Source organism: Bemisia tabaci, chromosome 10, assembly GCF_918797505.1.
Source record: "Bemisia tabaci chromosome 10, PGI_BMITA_v3".
Taxonomy (NCBI): domain Eukaryota; kingdom Metazoa; phylum Arthropoda; class Insecta; order Hemiptera; family Aleyrodidae; genus Bemisia; species Bemisia tabaci.
Window position 1 is genome coordinate 28,250,262 of NC_092802.1, and position 25,037 is coordinate 28,275,298.

At 40.7% G+C, this 25,037-nt stretch overlaps 1 protein-coding gene across 1 annotated transcript; it reads left to right on the forward strand.

The window, feature by feature from the left end:
- The first annotated feature begins 984 nt into the window (after positions 1-984).
- Positions 985-19,830, forward strand: LOC140225700 (protein phosphatase 1L-like). Its single transcript, XM_072305393.1, has 6 exons — positions 985-1,336; positions 6,418-6,556; positions 9,082-9,210; positions 12,997-13,116; positions 14,151-14,281; positions 15,740-19,830. The coding sequence occupies exons 1-6, from the start codon at positions 995-997 to the stop codon at positions 16,214-16,216; spliced, it is 1,338 nt and encodes a 445-aa protein (XP_072161494.1). The 5' UTR covers positions 985-994; the 3' UTR covers positions 16,217-19,830.
- The last annotated feature ends 5,207 nt before the right edge of the window (positions 19,831-25,037 follow it).

A 25,037-nucleotide genomic window follows, 5' to 3' on the forward strand; every position in this document is an offset into this window, starting at 1 on the left:
AACACTCTATTTATCGATCCTTTTCCAAAGGTTCGAATGGCGCAAATCAATCAATCAATGTATCAGTACGCACGCCACGCCACTGATGGTTGACACTGACTATGAAAAAAATTTCCGGAGTAAATGTCGACGGCCTAAGTGCGAAATTGCGTTTCTCCATTTGAGTCGTTGCATATTTCCTGTCATACTTTTTTTTTGTAAAGCTTTGGTCGACGTAATTTCTTGAAACCTGGTTTTTTCCACCTTGGTTTCATCAATCAGCGAACTCAGGTTTGTATTGGTTTCTTTACGTAAAACACGGATAAAAATGATGTGGAAAATCCACTGTGGAATCCATGGTATGCACTACCGTGGTGGATGATGTGGAATACCTTCGTTAATATTGGACATAGAAACTTGGCCTTTGAACAGATCTGGTGCCATTTACAACGTCATGTTTGTCAATGAGCGATACCTCCCTTAATTTTGGACGTTGACACTTAGAGTTTTAACAAATCTGATCAATATTTGCTGAAATTTATGTTTAGATCATCTTAGAGCGATTACGTGGCTTTCATTGCTGACTTGTAAATTTTTTTGTGTAGGTGATGTGCAAATGATTCACCTTAAAGTGATTCGATGGACGCCATATTTTGTGTTATATATATATCGATATCGCATCAATTGGTTCCATTTTCTCAGCTTTTCGTCATTTTTCTCCAATTTTGAGATCGCAATTCTGTTGTCAGGAGACTAAAGCACTCACTCACCAATTTTAACAAAGAAATTCAACGTACTAAAGGCGTGGTTTTTTTTAGAGAGAAAACATCGCATTCGATACCGATATCGAAACTGCACTCGAATGCGATATTTTCTCTCTGAAAAAAAACCACGCCTTTAGTACGTTGAATTTCTTTGTTAAAATTGGTAAGTGAGTGCTTTAGTCTCCTGACACAGAATTGCGATCTCAAAATTGGAGAAAAATGACGAGTAGCTGAAAAAATGGAACCAATTGATGCGATATATCGCATGCCTTTCTGACACAAAATATGGCATCCATCGAATCACCTTGTCCTCTTTTCTTCAAGATCCTGTTTTTTGGAGTTGGCGTTCTGAAACCAAGAGCGAGTCAGAAAGTACAGCAAAACACGATTTACGAGACAGTAAAGATGACGAAGATCTCGTTGCCCGTTTGGATGCAGCCGAACGATTAAAAGTAGAAAAACAATGGAATAACATCGCAGTATATGCCACAATAGGGTTACGAGATTATATGGAGGATACATTCATCGCCTACGAAAACGCAGCTGGCACTAAAGCATCATTCTTCGGGGTTTTCGACGGCCATTTAGGTCATGTAAGTATGATAGGGGTGATTTCATGATAACAAAAATAGCTAATGTCAGACCCCCCCCCCCCAGTCCGGAGGGGGGTCCAGGTATTTCAGGAATTTGCATTCTAATTAGACGCATTTTGAGGCTTCCGTGACGCAGATTTTCCATCAACGTCTGCAGAAAAATTACGTTCCCTTCTTGAAATTTCAGCAAAAAAGAAAATTAAACACTAAAAGTGGCCCAAAACTGTATGTGGGTGAATTCAATAAGGGTCAAATTCCAGGTTCTATTTCCTCCCAAAATTTTTTTCTGAATTTTTGGGCAAACCAAACTTTATTTTGACTATCATTAGGTGTAGACTTAGGAAATATAGCTCGTCGAGCTTAATAGTTGGGCTTAAACCCGAATTTCCACCGTCAAAGGTATCACTTCCCAAAATTTGCCGTAATTTTGCCTGATTTCCTAAATTTTCATCTCAGAGGTGACATATAATACTTTTAATTAAAAATTGAACACAATTGTCATAAAAGCATCGTCAAGCACTAAATTAAAGCATAATTTAAAACATGTAACCCTTTCATATCTTGCAGAACCAAAAAAATTAAGAAAAAATTCATCCGTTATGAAAGATATCTGGAGCTTATTCTGCTTGTCTTTTCGACAATTCCGTCCGTTTATCAAAATGCGCACTGTTTTTGTTTTACACGAGAAGAAGCTTTTATTTCTTGGAACATTGCAATACAAAATGGATCAAAAACACCGAATTTTAAAACTTCGAGTGGGCGTGTACCCGCTGAAGTGGTGATAAAGCCAGGAAAAGTTTGTGGACTTACATTAATATAACAATTACACCGGTCAACTTTTTTTTTTTTTTTTTTTTTTTTTTTTTTTTTTTTTTTGATTTTTGATTTTCCGAAGATTTGCCAATGGTTTCAGAGTAGATTTTTGGCGCTGATTCTGAAGCACACCTCCATTTACCTGTATCGATGCGATTTATCCTGGGAAAGTTCGGAATTTTCCCGGAGAAATCGGAATTTTCCTTAAAAATCTAGCTTTTCCAGAAGAGTCAATTTTCCGGGAGAATCTGTGCACGATGGAAAAAACACAGGAATTTTTCGATTTCGTATAGCCTAAGATACATAAGAAACCCGATTGCACCCCTATTAAAAGAGCCTTGTTAAAAATGGGTCAAAATTCGCCCCTTTTTAGGCCCTCGATTTTGCAAACGGGACTTGCGCCAAATTGTTGCATATGATGCCCCAAGTCTCAGGTAAAAATTTCAGCTTGAGTTAAAAAGCGGTTTCGGAGATACAGGGGGGTGAAGTGGGGGAGTTGAGCGGCTGGCGTGCGCTCTTTCCGCGGCTGTTCCTCGCCAAATCTTCGTTTTGATGTCACCCATTACATGTTTTCTTATGCAATTTTTTGCGTACTTTCCATTTCTGACCTTAAAAATTACTTACAACCACTTTTCAAGGCGCTAGGGGGTGAAAATAGGGGTTGAACGGCTGGCGGCGCGCTCTTCCGCGGCTGTTCAACGCCTAATCATCGTTTAGTTGTCACCCATTACATGTTTTTCTATGTAATTTTCCGCGTACTTTTCATTTCTGACCTTAAAAATTACTTACAACCACTTTTGAAGGCGCTACGGGGTGAAGATGAGGGTTGAACGGCTGGCGGCGCGCTCTTTCCGCGGCTGTTCCTCGCCAAATCCTCGATTTGGCGATTTGGCGATTACATGTTTTCTTATGTAATTTTCCACGTACTTTCCATTTCTGACCTCAAAAATTACTTAAAACCACTTTTTAAGGGGCTACGGATTTTTTCACAGTTTTTTTTTTTTTTTTTTTTTTTTTTTTTTAGTTCTTTCAATTTATTTCGTATTATTCCTTAAGATCTATTGTTGCCGTATATTTTCAAGTTTTTTCAGTGTACCTCACACGCCTTACGAGAAAATATATACGCATGATTTCATCCGAACATAAATATTTACACACAAAAATGATATGGCAAATATGAGAACAAATCTGAGATATGTCTCGCGTAGTATATTAATCTGATAAATAAAAATGCTGTCCTTTAGTTCGTAATTTATTAGTTTGAAACCATCCCTCACCCAAGCACCCCCCCTCACCCCCAAATTGAAAGAACCCCCCCCCCCCCCAAAAAAAAAAAAAACTGTGAAAAAATCCGTAACCCCTTAAAAAGTGGTTTTAAGTAATTTTTGAGGTCAGAAATGGAAAGTACGTGGAAAATTACATAAGAAAACATGTAATCGCCAAATCGCCAAATCGAGGATTTGGCGAGGAACAGCCGCGGAAAGAGCGCGCCGCCAGCCGTTCAACCCTCATCTTCACCCCGTAGTGCCTTCAAAAGTGGTTGTAAGTAATTTTTAAGGTCAGAAATGAAAAGTACGCGGAAAATTACATAGAAAAACATGTAATGGGTGACAACTAAACGATGATTAGGCGAGGAACAGCCGCGGAAGAGCGCGCCGCCAGCCGTTCAACCCCTATTTTCACCCCCTAGCGCCTTGAAAAGTGGTTGTAAGTAATTTTTAAGGTCAGAAATGGAAAGTACGCAAAAAATTGCATAAGAAAACATGTAATGGGTGACATCAAAACGAAGATTTGGCGAGGAACAGCCGCGGAAAGAGCGCACGCCAGCCGCTCAACTCCCCCACTTCACCCCCCTGTATCTCCGAAACCGCTTTTTAACTCAAGCTGAAATTTTTACCTGAGACTTGGGGCATCATATGCAACAATTTGGCGCAAGTCCCGTTTGCAAAATCGAGGGCCTAAAAAGGGGCGAATTTTGACCCATTTTTAACAAGGCTCTTTCCTTTCTTTTCCTTATACCATGGTTTTCCGGTCCAGTTTCATTAAAATCAATTAATTAGTCACCGAGATAGTGTTTTAAGCCACGGCCACCATCTTAGATTTTCCAATCTCGGAAATTTGACTAAAATTCGAGTTCCCCACTCAAAAATACCCGCAGCGCATGGGTACCAAGTTTCGCGTAAATCGATTGATTAGGCTCTGAGATAGCATTTTAGGCCATGTCCGCCATCTTGGATTTTCGAATTTTGAAAAATTCGACTAAAAATTCGAGTTTCTCATTGAAAAATACATCCGTGTACCAAGTTTCACTTAAATCGGTAGAAAAGAGCGCCTACAGGGCTTAAACAAGCAAGTCTCAGTTGTAACAGTTTTCCACTCTGTCCCACTAACCTGGGACATGGGACAGGATGGAACGGGACAAGATGGAACGGGACAGGATGGAATAAGCTGTTTTTTAAGCTTATTGCTAACAGTAAAGGCAATTTTGGTGTTTTTTTTCACGGAATATTTAGTAGCACGTCCTAGAGGATCGGAATAAGAGAAAATTTTCCCTAACGCACACTTCGAAAGTATTTTACGTGCTAATATTAGTGTGTGTGTGTATGCTTGACGTTTTGTTAGTTATCGTGTATAGCATTCTGTTTGGCATCATTAATGGCGTTAATCTTGCAGAAAAATTGGCGAATTTCAGAATTTTTGCCATCTACGACGTGTGAACTATTCAATCAAAACAAAAAAAGTCGTTTTTGGAAAAACCTCAACGTTTTGGCAATCATTTAGAGCTTATTACATCGTTGCCATGTCTCTCCTGACTGTTGCTGACTGTTGCTCGGGACAATGATTCTAGCGCGTGAAAAAGTTATTGATGGAGCAAAAAATAAATTGACATATTTTTTTTTCTCAAATTCAAAAGCATTACCTATCATCTCCGATAAAGTTTTCTTAAATAATCACTCTAGTCATGCTGCAACATCGATTTAAAGTCAAGAACCAGGCACGGGGGACACGCAAATTTGGGACAAAATGTCGGCAATTTGCACATTCAAAGTTCTCCTAAATTTTTATTTCAGTCCAAATAAAGTGGGAAATAGCATGTAATAGTCAACAATAGTGTGGAAAATGAGAAAAAAATTTGATCTGCCCATGTTTCTCAGATTATGACGATTAAAACAGCTCGGGACACCAAATTAGACGCTTATTTGAACTCACCCATGTAACAAGGTGGAAAAATGGTGCTGGGTCCACACCATTTCGCGAGGAAACAAAGCCAAGAAATACCAAAAATTAAAATTAGAGTCAAAAATAAAGTTTTAGAACTCTAATGCGCACCAGTATGAAACTGAGGGGGGGGGGGGGGGAGTTTGTATTCTAATTAGTCGCATTTTCAGGCTTCCGTGACGCAGATTTCCCATCAATGTCTGCAGAAAAATTACGTTTCCTTTTTGAAATTTCAGCAAAAAGGACTTTTGAATTATATGCATTCAAAAAGATCTGAAAATTTTTGAAATTTTTGCTGTATTTGGACGCATTTCGAGGCTTCTATAACACAGATTTTTCATAAATGTATGCAGGAAATTACGCTTTTTTTTACTTTAAAACAAAATACTTTCAAATTGCTGCACTCAGCAAGGCTGGAAATTTTTTGAAATTTCAACTCTACGTGCACGCATTTTGAGGCTTTCCTTACAAAAATTTTAGGAATAAACACTGTGGTTTTATTTCAGACTCTACATTAAAAGAGATAAATATCTTCGACGGTCTCAAACTTCCTCTTTTCTCGCACTTTCTTATCTTCTGTCTCCTCTTTCCTTCTCTCTTTTCCTCCTATATTTTTGCTTGGGGGGGGGGGGGGGCTTGAGCCCCCAAGCCCCCCCCGGCTACGTGCCTGTCCTGAGCCCTCCTTGGAGAAGGTGGAGCCCCCCCTCCCCTGCCCCCCCCCAATAGATGCCCTTGGTGGGGTGTATTTTATTGGCCCCCGGACTGCTCCTGATGAGGGTCCTCACGAAAAGTTTTTAGTTCCGCCCGTGGGTATAAAGTGAGCAGTTTTGTGAGGAATCAACTAACATTTGGACAGCATTTTGCAATTTGGAACTATAAATTCTGGCTCATCTGGAAAAACACTTATGTGCATAGGGAAACTAATGGCACATACGTTGTTCTTAAACCGGACTAGAATTTATAGTTCCAAATTGCAAAATGCAATCCATTTAGTCAGTAAGGGAGTTTAAACTTTTCAATACTCTCACTTCGACCCTCTTTTTTAACAGCATGCTTCAGCGCTTGCACGCGACAAATTGATGGCAAATATAGTGAATAAAGTGGCAGTTCTTCGCAAGTGCGAAAAAGGGCTTGGGTCATGCTGGTCGAACGCTGGAGGGCAAACCGATCCAACGACCCCGTCTGAACGTAAGTTCGGTAAATTCCCTCTTTATTGGACCAATTTATTAGTTGGTAGTTCTGCCGTGATAGCGAAGAGAGCCGTAAGTGCAAAATTTTCGAAATCGAGTTTCTCTTCAAAATTCGTCTAAACTCCTTAAGATGAAATTACTGACACAGCTAAAACAGCAAAATTCATCCTAATTTAATGAAAACGAGACGTATGTAAAAGCCGTAAGTGCACAAAAAATGACACAGTTTTTTATCAAGACAGCCGTAGATGCATGAGAGCCGATGAAAACAGTGCTTTCCAGTAAAGTGCCGCCCTCTTCTGCCAATTTCTAACCTGCAAATGTGTTTGTTGTGCGTCCAAAACGCAACCACGAAAGCATGCAAAAGATAGCACTTACGGCTGTCTTGCCTGACAATAACTTAGCATGAAAATGAAAAATACCCTTTTGATGTAATGGAAATAAAATCAGTCGATTTTAAATCATCCATACGATTTCTAGGAGTCTTCCGGACGATTAGTGGCAATTTGACAAAGAACGGAGGCTTCTTTCAATAAAATGATCTTGTCAGAAGCTTCTGAGCCCGTATTCTCAAAACTTCATTTTTGCACTTACGGCTCTCTTCGCTATCACGGCAGAGTTGAATGTGATCATTGCAGACTGCTTCCATACCGATGCTCGTTAGCTTTATGTTTTTCAATATACTAGATGGGGCCTCTGGCTAAACGTTCTTGCTAGAAGAGGACTGAGACTTATGGTAAAACGTATACTTCATCAAAAAACAGGGGCTCAAAGGAGCTTTTCCGGCATTAAAATCCGAATTTCTCAAAAAATGTTTCAACTCAGAACAGTTTAATTTTAGTATCAATACTTTATGGCTCTGCCTCAGTTTTGGAGATGTATCATATGATAAGGGTAGTTTTTAGTGGTTAAAGTTGGCTTTTCTGGTGCTATTTCCCAAAATGGACCACTAGACAAGGTACGAATTTAAGCGTTCTAATACATGTTTCCGAACCAGAATTTCACGCGGAACACGATTTGCGCAACGAAAATTACTGAAATCAACTCCTAAGGAAGATATTAACGTTTTTATTTCACATTGATTATGAGGAATTTGAAAGGCCCGCTCACAAGAAACTCAAGGCTCTACGTAAGTCAAATCGCGCACCACAACGGTTTCAGCGAGCCTCTCAATCGAGCAAACGTTCATTTCCCACCATGTGTTGTTCAAACTATAAGCAATTTGCTATAACTGAGCCAAAGCGTCAAGATTGAGGTTGCCAGATTTTTATATCGCAGAGACTGTCATGATGACGTTTAGCGCGCGATGTGAATCACGTATAGCATTGAGTTTTCATGAGCGGGTGGTTTGAATTCACGCATCAAGAATCATTTAATTTCTTCGTAAGGAGTTGATTTCGGTAGTTTTTGTTGTGCGCATCGTGTTCTACGTGAAATTTTGGTTAAGAAACCTGTATCAGAATGCTGAAATTAGTACCTTGTCTAGTGGTCCATTATCTCAAAATGAAAATTGTTCCATGCATTTGCTCATATGTATTTAAATATGAGTGCATAGTTTGGCGTTTCTTCCTTCGACGGTATTATTATGTTTTGATGTAGTCAATAACATATTAGAGAAAAGACGGACCTCAGAGTTAAATAAAATTACAATAAATGCATCGAAACATTAGCTACATCTTAGTATTTCCTGGGGAATAAAACACGTACTAGCATGTTCGACTTCAGGCACCACATACTAACCCGCTCATCATGCGATGCAAATTAAAAACTGAGCTAAACTACTGGTTTTAAAAGGTAAAATATGCCACGTAGAAACTTTCCTTGCGAATTAAATATTTTTCCCCCAGCAAAAATGAGTGCTAAAAAGGCCTACAAAAAACGAAGGTTTGGTTCCAACGTCAGGGCGTTGGTTGGAGAGCGTTTACCGCACGAATTTTTAAAATTTGTGGCTGTCAAAATTCAGAAGGTCCTGCAAGCACAAATTCACTCGAATCCGAGTGGCTGGCGTAAGGTTCCCTATTTCTCTTCTCAACAACTACTAAAGCTACAAAAATTGCACTTATACCGTTAGAAAGGCAATAACCTCAGCGTTTAAGTAATGTATTGGTTTTTAAATTTTAGAAAAAATTTTGGTCAGACATAATGCTGCTTGCATTTCTGCAATTACAATGCTCGGACGTGTAAAATTTTGAATCGGAAACCAGTGCGGACCAGGGTTTTGTTTCATCCAGGAACCAGTTCGGACTAAGGGTGACAGCCACGGGAGCCAATTCGGGTTCACCCATATTTTCCCCAAAAATTGCTCAAAAGCCTCTCTACAGCCCGAAAGAAGATGATTTCAAAGATAAAATGAAGGACCTCCAAAAGATATTGTCTTCATTCTTCGTTGAAAGGCTTGAACAGAAGATTTATATTTCCTCCTGGTTTTCCTTCCAAATTTTGCCCAGAATAGTGTTGAGAAAAGGACGACTGTTCGTTCCGCTGTGCCTGTTTTTATGCTACTTATCTACATTGGTTTTTCAGGTTTACACCGTGGCTGCTACAGTGAGATTGCGAAAGAGGTTTGGACGGGTTGTTGCTGTCGTTCTTCACCAGAGGACTGGAGGAAACAAGCCAATACTGAAGCACATTCAAAATGGTGGAAACTCCGGGGTAAGTAGGTATATCGACAATGAACCTCCAACACCACGTATCTCCTTTGCTAAGCAGGGCCGGATTAAGGGGGTGGCCACATGGGCCGCGGCCCATGGCGGCAAATCTAGGGAGCGGAAAATTTTGCAATTTTTTTAAATGTAGGTATAAAAAAAAATCGGATTTAGAAAAAAAATTACAAACTAGAAAAGGCTACAAAATCTCCCATTTCCTGAGAGTATAGTGATTTCTAATTTTGTCGTCTTCTGTGATACAAGAGACAGCACCTTTAATTAGTCGAGTTAAGAGAGAAACCAAACACACAATTTGGCCTGGAACGGCGCGACTTAGGGAGAAATGATGACGAGGACTTGAGATGGGAAGGAGAAGCCCTCGGCGCGCGGCGCGGCAATCAGCATGTAACAGATATCAGCGCCTACAAGACTGCACGAATACTTCACCCATTGCATCAAACACAGTGCGGTTATTGTGGTCAGCGTGAAACGCATAGCGCCTACAAGACTGCGTGAATACTTCACGCATTGCGCCAAACACGGTGCGGTCGGCGCGGCGCGGCGCGGCGCGGCGCGGCGGCGTAAGTTAAAATCATTAAACCAAATTTTGTGTTTGTTCTTTCATAATTTTTTCGTTCATTTCTTATGAATGGAAGGCCTTGTCCATTAGAGATAGGTTTCCGAAACTTGACTTTCGCGCAAAGTTCCGTGACGTTTTGCTAGTAGTGTTGACAGGGCTTTCCCAAAAAATGTGTTCAACACCAGTAAACGCGTCTTATGCACCCCTCCCCCGCTGGCACGTGGAGAGGAGGGAGGGAGGGAGAGAGAGAAAGCAAAAATTACCACGGAAGGTTTTAAGAGCTGACGATGAGTATTTTTCCATTAGAAAAATGAAGTACGACAGGAGGTCTACAACGTCACAAACCGAAAAACGTTGTGCGGGAGTTGTACCGTCGATATGCAGCAATTTTGCCAGAGCTCTTCCGGCAAATTGCATCTTCTTATGCTCCTTTGCTACAGACTATCCAACTCAAGTTTCGTGTAAGTCTTGGCGTGAAATAAATGCCGATTTTTTCATTCGATTTTTATTGGTCCAATTGCTCCCGGCCAAAGGGAGATTGGATAAATGAGAGTCAGGTATGAAAATCTTTTCATTTTCTTTGGTCGTTCCTTTTTCGACGCGGGCCTAAGAGAATTCGAAGCGTCCTCCGGGAGTTGGGCCGCCAGGGGGCATAGTCCCCTAGTCTTTTGTATATTTCGCGCTCTCTTGGAGGAATTGTGGTGTTTTTGCCTCTAATATTTCCCGAGACCACATTTTGACAATACCAGTCAACCGGTCAATCAGTTGTAGGTCTCAATCTTATTCCACAAAAGTTGTTGGAATTGGACGTAGTTATGCTAAAAGGAACTGTGTGGTACAGGCTCGGACTGGCCATAAAGCCAATCTGTCATTGGCAGATACGCCCCCTTGGCGAGCAAAAAACGCGTCCCTCTGACAGATAGCAAAATAATAAGAGAAAAACAACTACGACCGAGAATATATGCGGAAAATTTCTTAACTGAACGGAAGAAGAGAGAGTTAGGAGTGAAGAGAGGTGCTTTTACGCACAGTGGTGAACAGAGGTCCAAGAACTACTTTCTGAAGCGAAAACATTTTTCTGTGAAATTGTCACCTTTTTGTTGACATACAGGCGCTTTATCATCCCTCTCCTTCATTCTCTATGTGTAACTCCCTTAGAAACGATCGCCGGTTTGATTCTTAGACATACGCACACTTTATAAACCTCATGAGAGACCTTTGAACATATTTCTTCCTTTTCAAAATGACTATTGATTTGGACATATCATAGCGTATCTCGGGCAAACTTAACCTTAATTTATTTCGAAATTCAAAAGTAAGAGACACCTAAAGTGTAAACGTGATACAACTATTCTCGCAAGATGGATGTCTCCATTGCATATGAAAAATGTAAGACGCGATGGGCGATGGCGTAAGTCGTGAACTCGCAATGCTCTGCTCTAGTTTAAAGCAACATTACAAATAAGACAAACGCAAACAAACACAACATGGAAATAGAGTGAGGGAAAGGATGCGCGTTAACGACGGCGCAGAGATACAACTATTCGTACTTGATGGACGTCCGTGCTGCATCTGAAAAATTGAAGGCGCGATAACGCGAAGCGTGAGTTCTCAATGCTCTGCTATATGCTGCCAATGGACGAAAGTCACGGTTACCTTTAAATATCAAGTTACTCCTCTACAGGTTAATGTTGAGGTCTGTTTAGAGATATGGCTGCCAATTGTGGGGTTGTGCAGCCAAAAAAAATTTAGATAAGATAGAAGTAATACAAATGAAAATTCTGAGAAGTAAAACTAAAGCTCGTTGGTACGAGAGGAATGTCAATATCCGGGCAGACCTCGACATTGATTCCGCGGAGGACTACATCACCAAGATGTACACTGCATTCGAGAGTCGGTTGCATCGGCACCCCAAAACTGAAGCGCTTGCGCTCTTGGAATAGGACCGATGCCCCCGATTAAAACGTCGCGAGCCCCATGAGCTTGGACTTCAGGGGTTCTCAAAATTCTCATATTTTTACTCGTCGTACCTCCCTACGCTCTTAGGACGTGATCGGAGGTTCTTTGGCCTTTGACCGAGGCCGCTCGCCAAAATCAAAACAGTTAAAACAAAAAGACATTTTTAATTTGTATTAGTCTTGTTCTTTATTATTCATCTAGTTACTTTTTATAGATTGTATTTTATGTTTTAAAGTAAGTTTATGATAAGTTCTTATACCTATCACATAATCTAAGCTTTTTAAAGACTTTGTAAGTCTAAAAGTGTATCTTTGTACAGCATTTATTTCGTACAAATAAAAAAAAAAAAAAAAAAAAAAAAAAAAAAAAAAAAAAAAAAAAAAAAAAAAAAAATGCTGCCAATGAGGTGACGCTCAGATTTGGGAGAAAAGTTAAAAAAGAGGCTCGAACACATCTCTCCTACCTTCGGCTGTGTTATTCGCGTAGTGCTTGAATAGCACCATTACAAATAAGACAAACGCAAACAAACACAACATGGAAATAAAGCGAGGGAAAGGATGCGCGTCAACGACGGCGCAGAGATACAACTATTCGTACTTGATGGACGTCCGTGCTGCATCTGAAAAATTGAAGGCGCGATGACGCGAAGCGTGAGTTCTCAATGCTCTGCTATATGCTGCCAATGAGGTGTCGCTCCGATTCGCGAGAAAAGTTAAAAAAGAGGCCCGAAAACGTCTTTCTTGTCGTCGGCTGTGTTGATACTCGTTCTTTCTTCTTTTTTCAGGTTCTTGCCTGATTCTTTTTTAGGATGGATTTCTAGACCCACGCCTTAAGCTCGTGTAAACCGAAGCACTGACACGGTTCTTGTGGAAATAATGGTACTTGGATGCGTCCAGTGGCTTTAATTTTTTTTGTTTTCTTTAATTTCAGAAGTCTGTAGGTCACTTCAATAGTTCAATTTTACAATTTTTATTCTGTACGATTAATAAACTTTGAACCTGAAAATAGCGTAAACTTGTGCTGCTTTGCCAAAATTTTCTGAACTCCTCTCCACGAAGAGGATGCCCCATCAGGAAATATCACATTACCCCCCTTTAACCAGCCAAGGGTTTACGCCCTCAGATGCGAGCCAGTCCGACCGTGATGTGGTACACAAACCCAATGCACATAGTTCCTTTTAGCATAGTTACGTTCAATTATAATAATATCATGAACGCATGATTCCTTATACCTACTAATTTTTTTTTCTTTCAGCTGTGCATACGTATATCAAACCAGGAGGAATTATTGACTACAAGAATTTCCTGACCGACGTGTTCTTATCAGCAGACAAAGCACTTATCGCAGCAACAAAGTTGGCAGCGTCGAAAGCAGGTATTTTGGATATACCTAAAAACTACATGATTGGTCGCATCATACTTACCTCTATAACAAAAACTTATTGCCTTTACAGCACGTAATTATAAATTGAATTTGTTCCATAGAACAAATCATCAAACAACAAACTTTATCGCCGAAAAATGTCTCGTCCCGGCTAGTTTGGATGTCAATATTACGATTTCAGTGCAATCAATGTGTAATTTTACAAGTTGGCAAAATTTTTCTCTTTCCTTTAAATCCATTAAAAATATCGATTCGTGGCGAGGCAAGCTGCCCAATTGATTGTTTTACACACATTCAAATGGAGGGTGAACAATGTTTCCAAGTTTCAAGAATCGCGACTAATGTCAGAGAAGTGACAGATCAATCAAGGGAGTTACTGTGAGTCAGAATTTTAACGCTTTTCAAAAAACGATAAATGGTCTTACTTTAAAAAAGAATAAAATACACAAGACAACTAGAACCCGAGACACAACTTTGTGGTTGAAGTTTTTTGGTTTTGCTGCTTAAGCAGATCTCAGATCCGCAGCTGTTGATCGTCGTAACTGCCAATTATTTGGCTTGACGGTGGTTTCACGATAACTGGATCAGTCTTGTCGCCGTACAGCGCAATTTTTCGAGTTCGCAATTTGTTGTCAGGAGACTAAAGCACTCACTTACCAATTTTAACAAATAAATTCAACGTAATAAAGACGTGGTTTTTTTAGAGAGAAAATATCGCATTCGAGTGCAGTTTCGATATCAGTATCGAATTCGATGTTTTCTCTCTAAAAAAACCACGCCTTTATTACGTTGAATTTCTTTGTTAAAATTGGTAAGTGAGTGCTTTAGTCTCTGACAACAGAATTGCGATCTCAAAATTGGAGAAAAATGACGAGTAACCTGAAAAAATGGAAACAATTGATGCGATATATCGCATGCCGTTCTGACACAAAATATGGACCACGAATCACTTAAGTGTTGATTGTCGTAAACTGCCAGTATCGTGATAAGCCTTGAGTATTATACATGTCTAATCGTTTTCTCAGGCACCACTGCGCTTGTTGCTATTATGGAAGAATCACAGTTGATTGTCGCCAATGTCGGTGACTCTCGCGGGGTCATGTGTGACTCCAAAGGAAACACTGTGCAACTGTCTTTTGATCACAAACCTGGTAGGGTAAGTTTCGGCTTGAAGAAGAATCATTGACACATATTTTTTTAATATGAGGTAGAAATATTTTATTAGTATCTTCGTAGTGTGGAGGCTTTTGCTTTTGAAATTGGACATTCAACACTGTTGACCGACTTAATGGGAGGATGTATAACCACGTGTTGATATTTCGCTCAGCAAACCAGCCGAAGATTGGTAAACTCATTTGGAGCAGTATGTGTTTCAAAGCTCAGCAGTAATCTAGCTATAGAAGGTGGGTCAACAACCAAACACAAGTGTGATGACTGTTGTGCTGCAATTCAGTTCTGCATGAAAAACTTTTGAGTCCTCGAAAGTAAAACTTTCCACCTGTCACCAAGAGGTTAGTGCAGGGTCTCACCTTGTCTTTGATTCAAGATATTAAAGTTGGTAGTTCTCATCTTATCTCATAAATTTGCAATGTACGTTTCAAGCCTCTCATGAAGATTTTCTGTAAAAGAAACGCACGAAAATGCCGCATTTACCCAACGACATAAGATTTTGTGTAATTTGAAAGAACAAGGCCTTCAGCATGTAAGTAAATAACTTGCAAAAAAAATCTTTAGTACAAAGATTCTTCTTTTTCTAATCATTTTGGATAAAATCTTCGTTTCATTCACAAGAGAACGTAACTAATTTCAGTCTTGCCAAATTCCCTACTGAAATCGTATTTTCAGCGGGACAATGGACATCTCTGACTAAAAATTTCACCGATTTTTCGTCTGATTTTATGCAAAAATCAGACAGATTTTGGACAAAAATTGCAGATACATTCTTGTAAAAAATTAAATTTCGAAAGTTAATTCGGCAACCTCGGAATGGAGAGAATGTTGCTCCAGCATTTATAATGTTAAAAAAATGCTACGTTAACTACGACTACGGTAAATGCAAATTCAATGTCGTGTCAGAATGTTTTTTTTAAAATGTAAATTCAGCATTTGATACTTGTCGCACTTCCTCTCTATTCTAAAAAAATCATTTTTAAGACGCTCGATGGACGGGGTGAGGAAGGGGAATGAGACGGTCGATGGGCAGGAGTGAGAAAGGGGAGTTCAAAGGTCAGAGTTTTAATAGAGTGGGTCTTTACTTTTAGAAGCCTTTGTTTGGTCATGGACAGCTTCATGTGGACTTCCAAAAAAAGGATCAAAATTCTGAGTAAAGAGATATAAGAATATTGTTTTGCGGGAATTTTTCTTTGAAACATAGCTTTGTTATTCGATTAAAATCGTTTGCTCACTAACCGCCATCGGACGATTTCGACGATTTCGCCCCGAGGGCCGCTCCGTGGAGGCCCTCGGGGGCGCGCAGCACCCCGGGGGGTTGGGCCGTGTAGCGGCCAGGGGGCATAGCCCGCTAGTTGTTTAAAAGTACTAATGCTAAATATTCAATTTTTTCCGTGTACGTTCCGTAAAACGACGAAATGCAATGCATATTATTGTTCTACAGAAAGACGAGATGGAAAGAATCAAGCATGCCGGTGGATTTATCGAATACAGATACCACTGTTGGCGCACGAACGGAAACCTGGCGGTATCAAGAGCGTTAGGTGACTGGCCTGAGAAACTTGAGGGGAAACACCTGATCGGCAACCCTGAGGTTCTGATCTTTGATCTCTCCAAGTACCAGCCGCAGTTTTTGGTCTTAGCGACGGACGGCCTCTACGACGTCATGACCAGCGATCAAGTCGTCGCCTTCCTCCTGGAAAGGCTCCACGAGGAACACTACGGGGCGAAAAGTTTGGTGCGTCATGCGTATTCTCTGGGAGCCGCGGACAACATCACGGTCATGGTGATTTACTTGAAGGAACATAGCTGGGAAAGCTCTCCAAAGGTGGAGAGGGCTAGCTCCCGGAGAACCCCATTTGCTGGTCTGTCTCGCCGTCTGTCGCGCTCTCTGAAGTTTCCCTCAGGGAGAAAATCCTAAAAGTGGGCACCAACCAACAGGGAGAAAAAAACTTCGTGCGTGGGACCCGAAGTTTAGGTCGTATGGATCTCTGAAGTTTTCGGATTGAGCATTCGAACACTTAAGGTCCAGCTGCTGAGGTTTGGATCACACATCTGAAACTTCAGTTCTTACGTCTGAAGTACTTCAGTTTTCACATCCGAAGAACTTCGGTTCTCACATCCGAAAAACTTCGGTTCTCACATCTGAAGTACTTCAGATGTAAGAACTAAAGTTTCAGACGTGTGATCCGAACCTCGACAGCTAGACCTCAAGTGTTCAGATGCTCAATCTGAAAACTTCAGAGATCCATATGACCTAAACTTCGGGTCCCACGCATGAGGTTTTTTTCTCCGTGAATGAAGAAAAAAAATCTGACTTATGGACCGTGCACTGAAAAGAAAATATTCAATTTGCCGCCATTAATATGTTCTCTTAAATCAGGAATGGTGCTGCTTAAGGGGCCGTTAAAGTATTACGTGACGCACTTTTCCCGATTTGTTGACCCCCCCCCTCCCCTTTGTAACACACCCGTAACGCAGCCCCAGACCCTTTTTTTGAATTAAGTAACGCTGGCCTGATGTCCCCCCCCCCATTTAATAAAAAAAATCAAGAAAATGCTAAGAAAACAGCGTGAAAAAAAATCGGTTTTTTTCAAACAGTCCGCTGAAATACGACGTGAAAAAATCAACAAAGGTGTGAAAAGATTCATTCGAGAAGGGTGAGTATTTCAACTTTTGGCACATTTCTTCCCCTTGGCTCGGATTTGTTAAGAAGTTGACCCCCCCTCCCCCATTTTAACGCACCGTAACGCAAGCTCAACCCTCCTCCCCCTAAATGCGTTGCGTAATACTTGAACAACCCCTAAGTTTAACCCTTTGACTTCGGAGTTAGATATTCATGCCGCGCTCTCCCACCTTAAGTTATAGGAATGGGAAATCAATTGCGATACATTTTGCGGTTCAGCGGGTCTCTGATTTTTACAAGCGAAAAAAGTTGATTCCATGTCTACAGATAGATGATTCACAAATGAGCATTGAGCATAAAATTGTTATTTTTAAACTATTTTCATAACCAATCCCAACCATATACTCCGACAACGGCGCGAAATAAAAACGGAACCGCGGGCTAAGTGCGTGAAAGCGAAGGACTTAAGGTTGAAAAACGAGGCTAATAAATAAGTGGCGGGCCCTTTACGGCGTGTAAATGCGGCGCGCAACGTCAACAGAACCAACTAGGTGACAAACAAACAGACGTTTGTGACGCGGCGAGCTGTCGTCAATCATGTCTCGTCTTCGCCCGCTCCGCCTTTTTCGTCCCCCTCGCTCCCCGCCCCCTGTGCCCCCCTGCCCCCGGCAGCTGGATGACGGGTCTTATTGCACCCGGGCCCCGCCTAAAAATAGCGGGTGTAAATGACTTGATGAGCTTCTTCGGCGCACCGTGGTCATATCCGCCTCCGTCGGGAAGGGTGATGGCGGTAGGTATGTAAGAGGGGTCGCGGTCATCCAAGTCTCGGAAGAAACTAAGACATGCACGTATGTGCATCGGGCGCATTATGTAGGCTAGTCGCGGCCATTGGCGTATCCAGCAATTTGGCAAAACCGGATTCTCTCCATTTAAACCAATGGAAATGTATCGATTCTTGTAGGGGCCAGGTGCTCCGACAAGAATCGATTATTTAGCATTGGTTTAAATGGAGGAAATTCGGTGTTGCCAAATTGCTGGATCCGCCTCTGGTCGCGGCTGCATCCTCTTCCATTCGCATTGATATTTGAATCAGTGAGAACGAAAACACACCTACTCGGTAATTTGAAAATTCTCAATTTTCATTAAAGAGTCAGTTTTCATAAAGTTCATCGAGGTTAACGCATCTGTTCCAACTTGGACCTTTAAAAAGTCCTCGAGCACTTGTGTTCTGGTACCAAAAATATTTTTCTTGTGCTAACTTCTTCAACTACTATGCAATTTTGCGTGTGTCTTGATTGTTTTCATTTTTTCGAGTTGGTGTGTTTTCGTTCTCACTGATTTATTTTCTATCTGCATTAATATTTCACCCTATTCTGACAGAGTCGAGTTTCTTTGACCCAAGTTTGACACGAAGGCTCGCACCGATTCTGCGTGTTCTGAATCAGAGGACCGGAAGAACACGAGGGAGAAGCAAATGAAGCAGAGTAAGGAAAGGGAAAACTATACTTAAACGAGGGGAGAATTTGAGAAGAAGAGGACAAAGACAAAGGAAAATAAACTATTGTTCCTCTTTCTTTCTTCCTCCTCATCATCTTCCTCTCTTCCTCTCTTTCTCTCTCTCCTTCGCTGAATTCTTTTTCCTCCCCTTTCCCTCCTTCTTCTACTACTTTTCCTTCTTGAGCCTCTTCTCCTCCACCTTTCATTCTGCTGCTATTGCTACCTCTTACTCCCTTGCATGTTCTTTTCCTCTTCTTCTTTTCTGCTCTTCTTCCTCCTCCTCCTCCTCCTCCTCCTCCTCCTCCTCCTTATTGTCTTCTTTTCATCTGCTTCTTCTTCTATTTCCTCCTCCTTTTTCCGATTTCTCATGTGTGCGTCCAGAGCTGTCATATCATAGGATTCTTAAAATCTCTGTCAGACTAGGGTTTGATCTTAATTTATTCTACTTTAAATAATTTTGAGAACAAAATCTTACGAATAATTTACCAATTTCGTAAAAGCAACCCTTGTGCAATCTCCGTCATTATTTGTAAGCGGCTTGGAATCAGCAAAAACCGCCCTGGCATAGTCAAGGCTTCAGTGGTAAAGGATTATATATAAAGGAACAGTTTCGGTTTCGTTCCGAGGCGCCTTCATTTCTCGGGATACTTTACGCTTTGTCAAGCAGTTAATTTAGTTGCCTAGGCGTCCCAAATCCATCTATGAACATTGATTCTCTCACACGCACACGCGAGTATACTTGCTGTTATAACGCATTTGAGAAAGAGAAGTGCCATCAAATTACAGAAAGAGTTGTTTCTAGTTTCTTCGTAATTTCTAATATATAATTCTTAATACTTTTCTCTTTTTAATTTTGTATACTGTCAAAAATTGCTAACTACTTGCATGGCATCTGTATAGCAATTAATTAAAATACACTGTCCTCGTTTCTGGTAAGGTGATACACAAAAACATGTTTCCATTACTATAAGTATAATTTTGTAGATTAAGCAAACTATAAATTGACCAGTCGAGAACTAACAGCACAAGCAATGATGCCGAAGTCGATGGGAAATAATTCTCAACTTAGATATGAAGGAGAAAAAAAATACATACAATATCCTTGCGGACGGTTGAGCGTATATTTGTAGGACCGTGAGGGGGCAGGCTAGCCGTTGCAACGATTCATAACAGAGTTAGGTAACCGTTTATGATGTAATTAATAGAGATTTTGCTCACCATTAACACGTATACGTTAATACAAATTCCTCCTCATTTGCCGCCCTCCCCCTCTACCACTCATTCAATAATGAAGAAGTTGAGTGAAGTTGGGTGGCTGCGAAGAAACAGGATACTCGAGGTGCAATAGCTATAAAGGAATAATCATTTTTTATGTTGGCCATTGTGTCCACCTCCAATTAAATCTTTCAGGTCCGACACGATTCATTTCTAAAAGACAAGTAAGTTCGGTTGATATATCCGTCCCGTTCGGCTATTCCTTTCGCGTCTCATATGGACGTATTTAAATCAAAAGGGATTATCTAAACTATGACACGGACCCTGACATGCATGTATTCTTATGGGTCTTGGGGCCCAAGACATAAAGGAGATTTGTCCTTTTGCTTAACATACGTCTATTTGGCCGTTGCGGATTGTTCATTTGGACGTATTTATGCCAAAAGGAACTATGCGTATAGGGTTTGCGTGAGATATAGTCGTTTTTGGCATAAACACGTTCATTTGAATCCGACCGCATATCGATGGTGAAACTACCAAACCACGTATCTTGGTTTGCGACGTCGCAGACTTCCTGTCATACTTTATTTTTTAAATGAAAAACTACGTACAGTCCAGTTTTGAGAATTTCTGTGATTTTTCCTCTTCGTGCGAAGAAAATTCTGTGAAAATTTCAAGGAATGATATTGATTTGGTCTTTTTCAAAAAAATAAAATGTGAGCGTAGATTTTTAAACACCGCAAACGAGATACGTGGTTTGGTAATTTCACCGTCGATATAGATTAATCCACACTTTAGTCTGCCCATGACTGCTTTTAATGGGAGTTTCTGAAACTTCGCCTTGTGATCTGTGTTGACCTAAATTGTTTCCCGCCCCGGCAGTGAAGATTCCGGGAAAGTTCTTTATGACTTTCGTGTAGTAATCGTCTACAACTGCAGGACAAAGTTCTGAGGGAAAGTTTGTAGGTTCAATAGGTGATTTAGCATGGTCGTTATAATAATGGACTCGGGTAATGAATCGAAAGTGAACCAAAATCAATCGGCTTTATTCCTTATTTAGAGTCATTTTTGACAAAGCCTTTCGACGGTGAAACTGCCAGACCACTTATCTCGGTTTGCGAGGTTGCAACTGTCATATTTTATTTTTTAGATGGAAAACTACTCAACGTTAATGCTTGAAACTTTCCGCGATTTTTCCTCTCTGCGAAAACTTCTAGAAATGATATTGGTTTGTTCTGTCTCAAAAAAATAAAATGAGAGAGAAGTTTTTTAAAACAAGCGAGATACGTGGTCTTGTGGTTTCATCTTGACTGACAGAGCAGAAAAGAAAAGACTAGAGATCTCTGTAGATAATACGATTAAATTTGTGCAAGAGAGACCATTGTTCAAAAAACTTAAAATTATTTGGTTGTGCTCGACAAAAACGTAAGTTTACTGCCCTTCATTTCATCATTCTTTGGCACGTTTTATGCACTTTATAAGCACTTCAGATGATGTAATTACCTGAAAATACATATACTAATTTTAGAAGATATATTTTCCTTCATCGCACGTGTCGTGTAGGTGCCATTTTAATATCCGGTTCAAATTTCTAATACTATCTTTTTTTTTCCTTCGTGGAGACTGTGGGAGAAAATTGACCGACCTAATCTCCTTCAAAATTCAATGTAGGCAAAAATAAACACTCTAGTGGGCAAATAATTGATTACCTTTTTGATTTTTTTTAAAAACCATCTTACATCAAAGTTCCGCGAACTATTAATCATGTTCGGAAACTTTAAATTCTGTGGCATAAAAATCTCCTTCAAAATATCGGGTAGGCAAAATTCACTACTTTCGAGTGCGAATAGTTATCTCATCAATGCTTCCATTCATTGTATCAGTCTCCGAGCACTATTTTACCGTCGCAATGATGTTTGGAGCCTTTAGTAGTCAATGGTCATAATATAAATCATAAGTGACTCCCTTAAAAACAATATTAAGAGGAGATAACACCGATAAAAACCATTTGTGACGAGAACATAGGGGTTCAATATGGGGTTCATTATTGTGGGCCTTTGTTTCAACCTCTTCCTATAAACAAGGGACCGTCCATGAATGACGTTGGGCTCTTTCTCAGATTGTTTTACGCTCCCTCTCCCCCCTTTTTTTGTGAGCAGGTTAATTATTGACATCGATAGACAGGGCGGCAGACAAAGATTACTAATGGGGAAATATGCAACACTCAGGTTGAAACGGGTGGTGGTTACATACTAAGGGGGACAATGATGAACTACCTATGAGGTCTCTCGTAAGTTGCTGTTAGTTAGTCTATTCCTTACCTCCTCCGTCTATTGCAACTACCCGCCTCCACCAATAGGATCGATCCAATTTCCTCTGTCTTCTTTATCTATAAATTTCAATAATCAGCACCCTGTGAGGTGTCAATCAGAGATCGGCATAATACAGACAAGGCAACTTTCTATCTGCGGGCTGATAGTTGAAATTGATATACAAAGCTATAGACAAAAAAGACGTAGGTAGTATGGAGCGATCCTATTGGTTGAAATGGGTGGCTCCTATAGACTAAGGGATAAAACGATGAACTATAAGTACAGGGTATCTCGTGGGTTAATCTATCACTATCTCATTTGTCTATTGCAACCCACTTCCACTAATATATGATACCTCCATATCCCTGTTGACTTCTTTGTGTAGAGCTTTGTCTATCAATTTCAATAATCGGTCCCCAGTAAAGATACTTTAAGCCCACCTTCATTGCAAGTCATCTTTAAGGTCATTTAAGTCTTAGACCCTTTTTTTCCCTCCAGGTGCTTATCGTAAAGTACAGGTGTATAACGTTCATGTTGAACAGACTCTAAAATTTTTTTCCTAGTCAAAAAAATCTTCAAATCGGTAATTTTTTTCTCTGGATTTGTCTCGTTCTCGCCGATCCCTGCGCGAACGAGAGGGGCACGAACCCACTGACTCTCAAGTGTGAGACTGGTCTCGGGTTACTCGGGGGCAATCGTCGTATTGGATCACTTCATCCGTTCGAGCCATGAGACTCTCACCTCTAAGGCCACGGTCTCACAAGCAGCCTGCGACGCAAAGTCTACCGTGCGTCAAGCCGCGCCACCTGGTACAATGATTTTAAATCCGTCTGTTTTCATTATTGACAATTTAATTTCAAGATCCCGCTATGATCCCGAAATAAAATTAGTCGATTTTTAATCATTCGAACGATTACTAGGAGTCTTTCGGATGATTAGTGGCAATTTGACAAAGAACGGAGCGAGGGTTCTTTCAATAAAATTTGCCGGGCAGACACTTCTGTTCCCGTTTTTTCAAAACTTCATTTATGCACTTACTGTCCTCTTCGCTATCACGGCAGGCGGGCGGCCAGCGCGCATCGGCGCCTACAAACCTAAATAGATACTTCAAGCATTGCGCAATGATTGAAGTATCTACTTAGGTTTGTAGGCGCCAATGCGCGTTGCGCGCTGGCCGCCCGCCTACCGTGCTACGGCGCGGCGTCTCAAGCAACTGTTTCACAACAGAGGTGCTGCACAGTATCATACGAAATTGAAGGCGCTCCAACATATTACGAACGATAGGCATACTTTAAGAGTACAGAGTTTTCCTCGCAAAATAGATCAAAATACTGCGGCACAAAGAGAGAGCGGTAGTCCAAAAACTCACTAAGTCCTAGCATCCGTATTTTACATACATAACGTTCAGCATAATTTTTGAATTTTACTAGAGAAAAAAGTGCCTTGACTTAGGCAGAAACATCCTTGAGTATTATTTACACATTGAATAAAACTAATCAAATAAAATTAGTCGATTTGTAATCATTCAAACGATTTCTAGGAGTTTTTCGGACGATTAGTGGCACTTTGACAAAGGGCGGAGGCTTCCTTCGATAAAAGTTTCCGGTCAGAAGCTTCTGAGCCCGTTTCCTCACTGAAAAAAAATTCTCGGCGTTTTTACCAAGGTCCGTTGGTACCTTTACCATCTCACTTTTTTTACCAACTATTGGTAATTTTACCAAGACAGACTGGTAAGCTTACCTAAAAACCGGTATTTTTACTGTTTTTTTTTTCAGGTAAGAATACCACTTTTATTGGTAATCAATTCCCGGTAACTTTGCCATTTTATCTCGGTAATTCTACCACATTCGATAGAAAATATTGTCATTTTTACCGGGGTCCAGTAAAATTACCGAGAAAGTCGATAATTAAAAATTACCATTACCATTACATTGGTAATTAAAATTACCAACTCCATAAATGGTAATTTTACCAGAAAAAACTTGGATCATATAGAACCCTAAATTCTTGGTAATTTTACCCTTTTCTTAGTAAATACACCGAGATTTTTTTTTTCAGTGTGCTTTCTTCGCTATACGGCAGTGTCTGTGGGAGCGTGGCCGAGACCCGGCACCGCATCGCACCGGTCTCGGATTCACCGGTCGGTTCAGCCATCCGCGAACTCATTTCATACTTCAACACCTCCTTTGATCTCGACTCGGTTTCCCTCTTTCCTCCCCGGGATTTGACTTGCTAATTTAACGGGTTCCCGGCCCGATCCTATGGGCTTTTCCTCGGATTTCACGTCGGAAAAGGGCGTCATTGATTCTGGAGTCAGCTCGTAGACGGACGAGACCATCGACGTGGTGGCGGTGATAAAAAAATTCATTTTAGAGACAGTGACCGAAAAAATTGGGTGCCACCTGCATTGCTGCCGCGATAGCGAGGAGAGCAGTAGTGGAGATGTTGCATGTGTCAAGAATTTGCGATTTGACGGTTGATTCTTATGTAAAAGTTTGCGAGATACACGAAAGTCTCACTGGTTTTCCCTGAAATTAACTCCCAAGCTCAAAAAAAGCTCTCAAGTTGAGGTCAAAATGAAGGGGATATCCGACGCTATATCCTGAGAGTCCACCTCTACATCAAGACAAACTCTCCATGCAAAGATAGGGAGCAAATACATTGACAGGGCTGCCACTTTATTTGGGGACTCCACAACTAAAAACACGGCAACCCTGCTAATGTATTTGCTCCCTATCTTTGCATGGAGAGTTTGTGTTGATGTAGAGGTGGACTCTCAGGATAGCATGGGATATCCCCCCCATTTTGGCCTCAACTTGAGAGCTTTTTTTGAGCTTGGGAGATGATTTCAGAGAAAACCAGTGGCATCATCGCGTTTCTCGCGATCTTTTACCTAAGAATCCTAAGTCAAATCGCAAATTCCTCACACATGCAACATCTCCATTGCAGAAATAAAGTTTTGAGAAAACGGGCTGAGCCGCGTCTGACCGGATAATTTTATCGAAAGAAGTATTTTATTGAAAGTTCGTACTTGACCTAACCTGATGGTGGTCCTCTTAGCGATTTATACCTCCACTGTTGTAGCTGAGCTA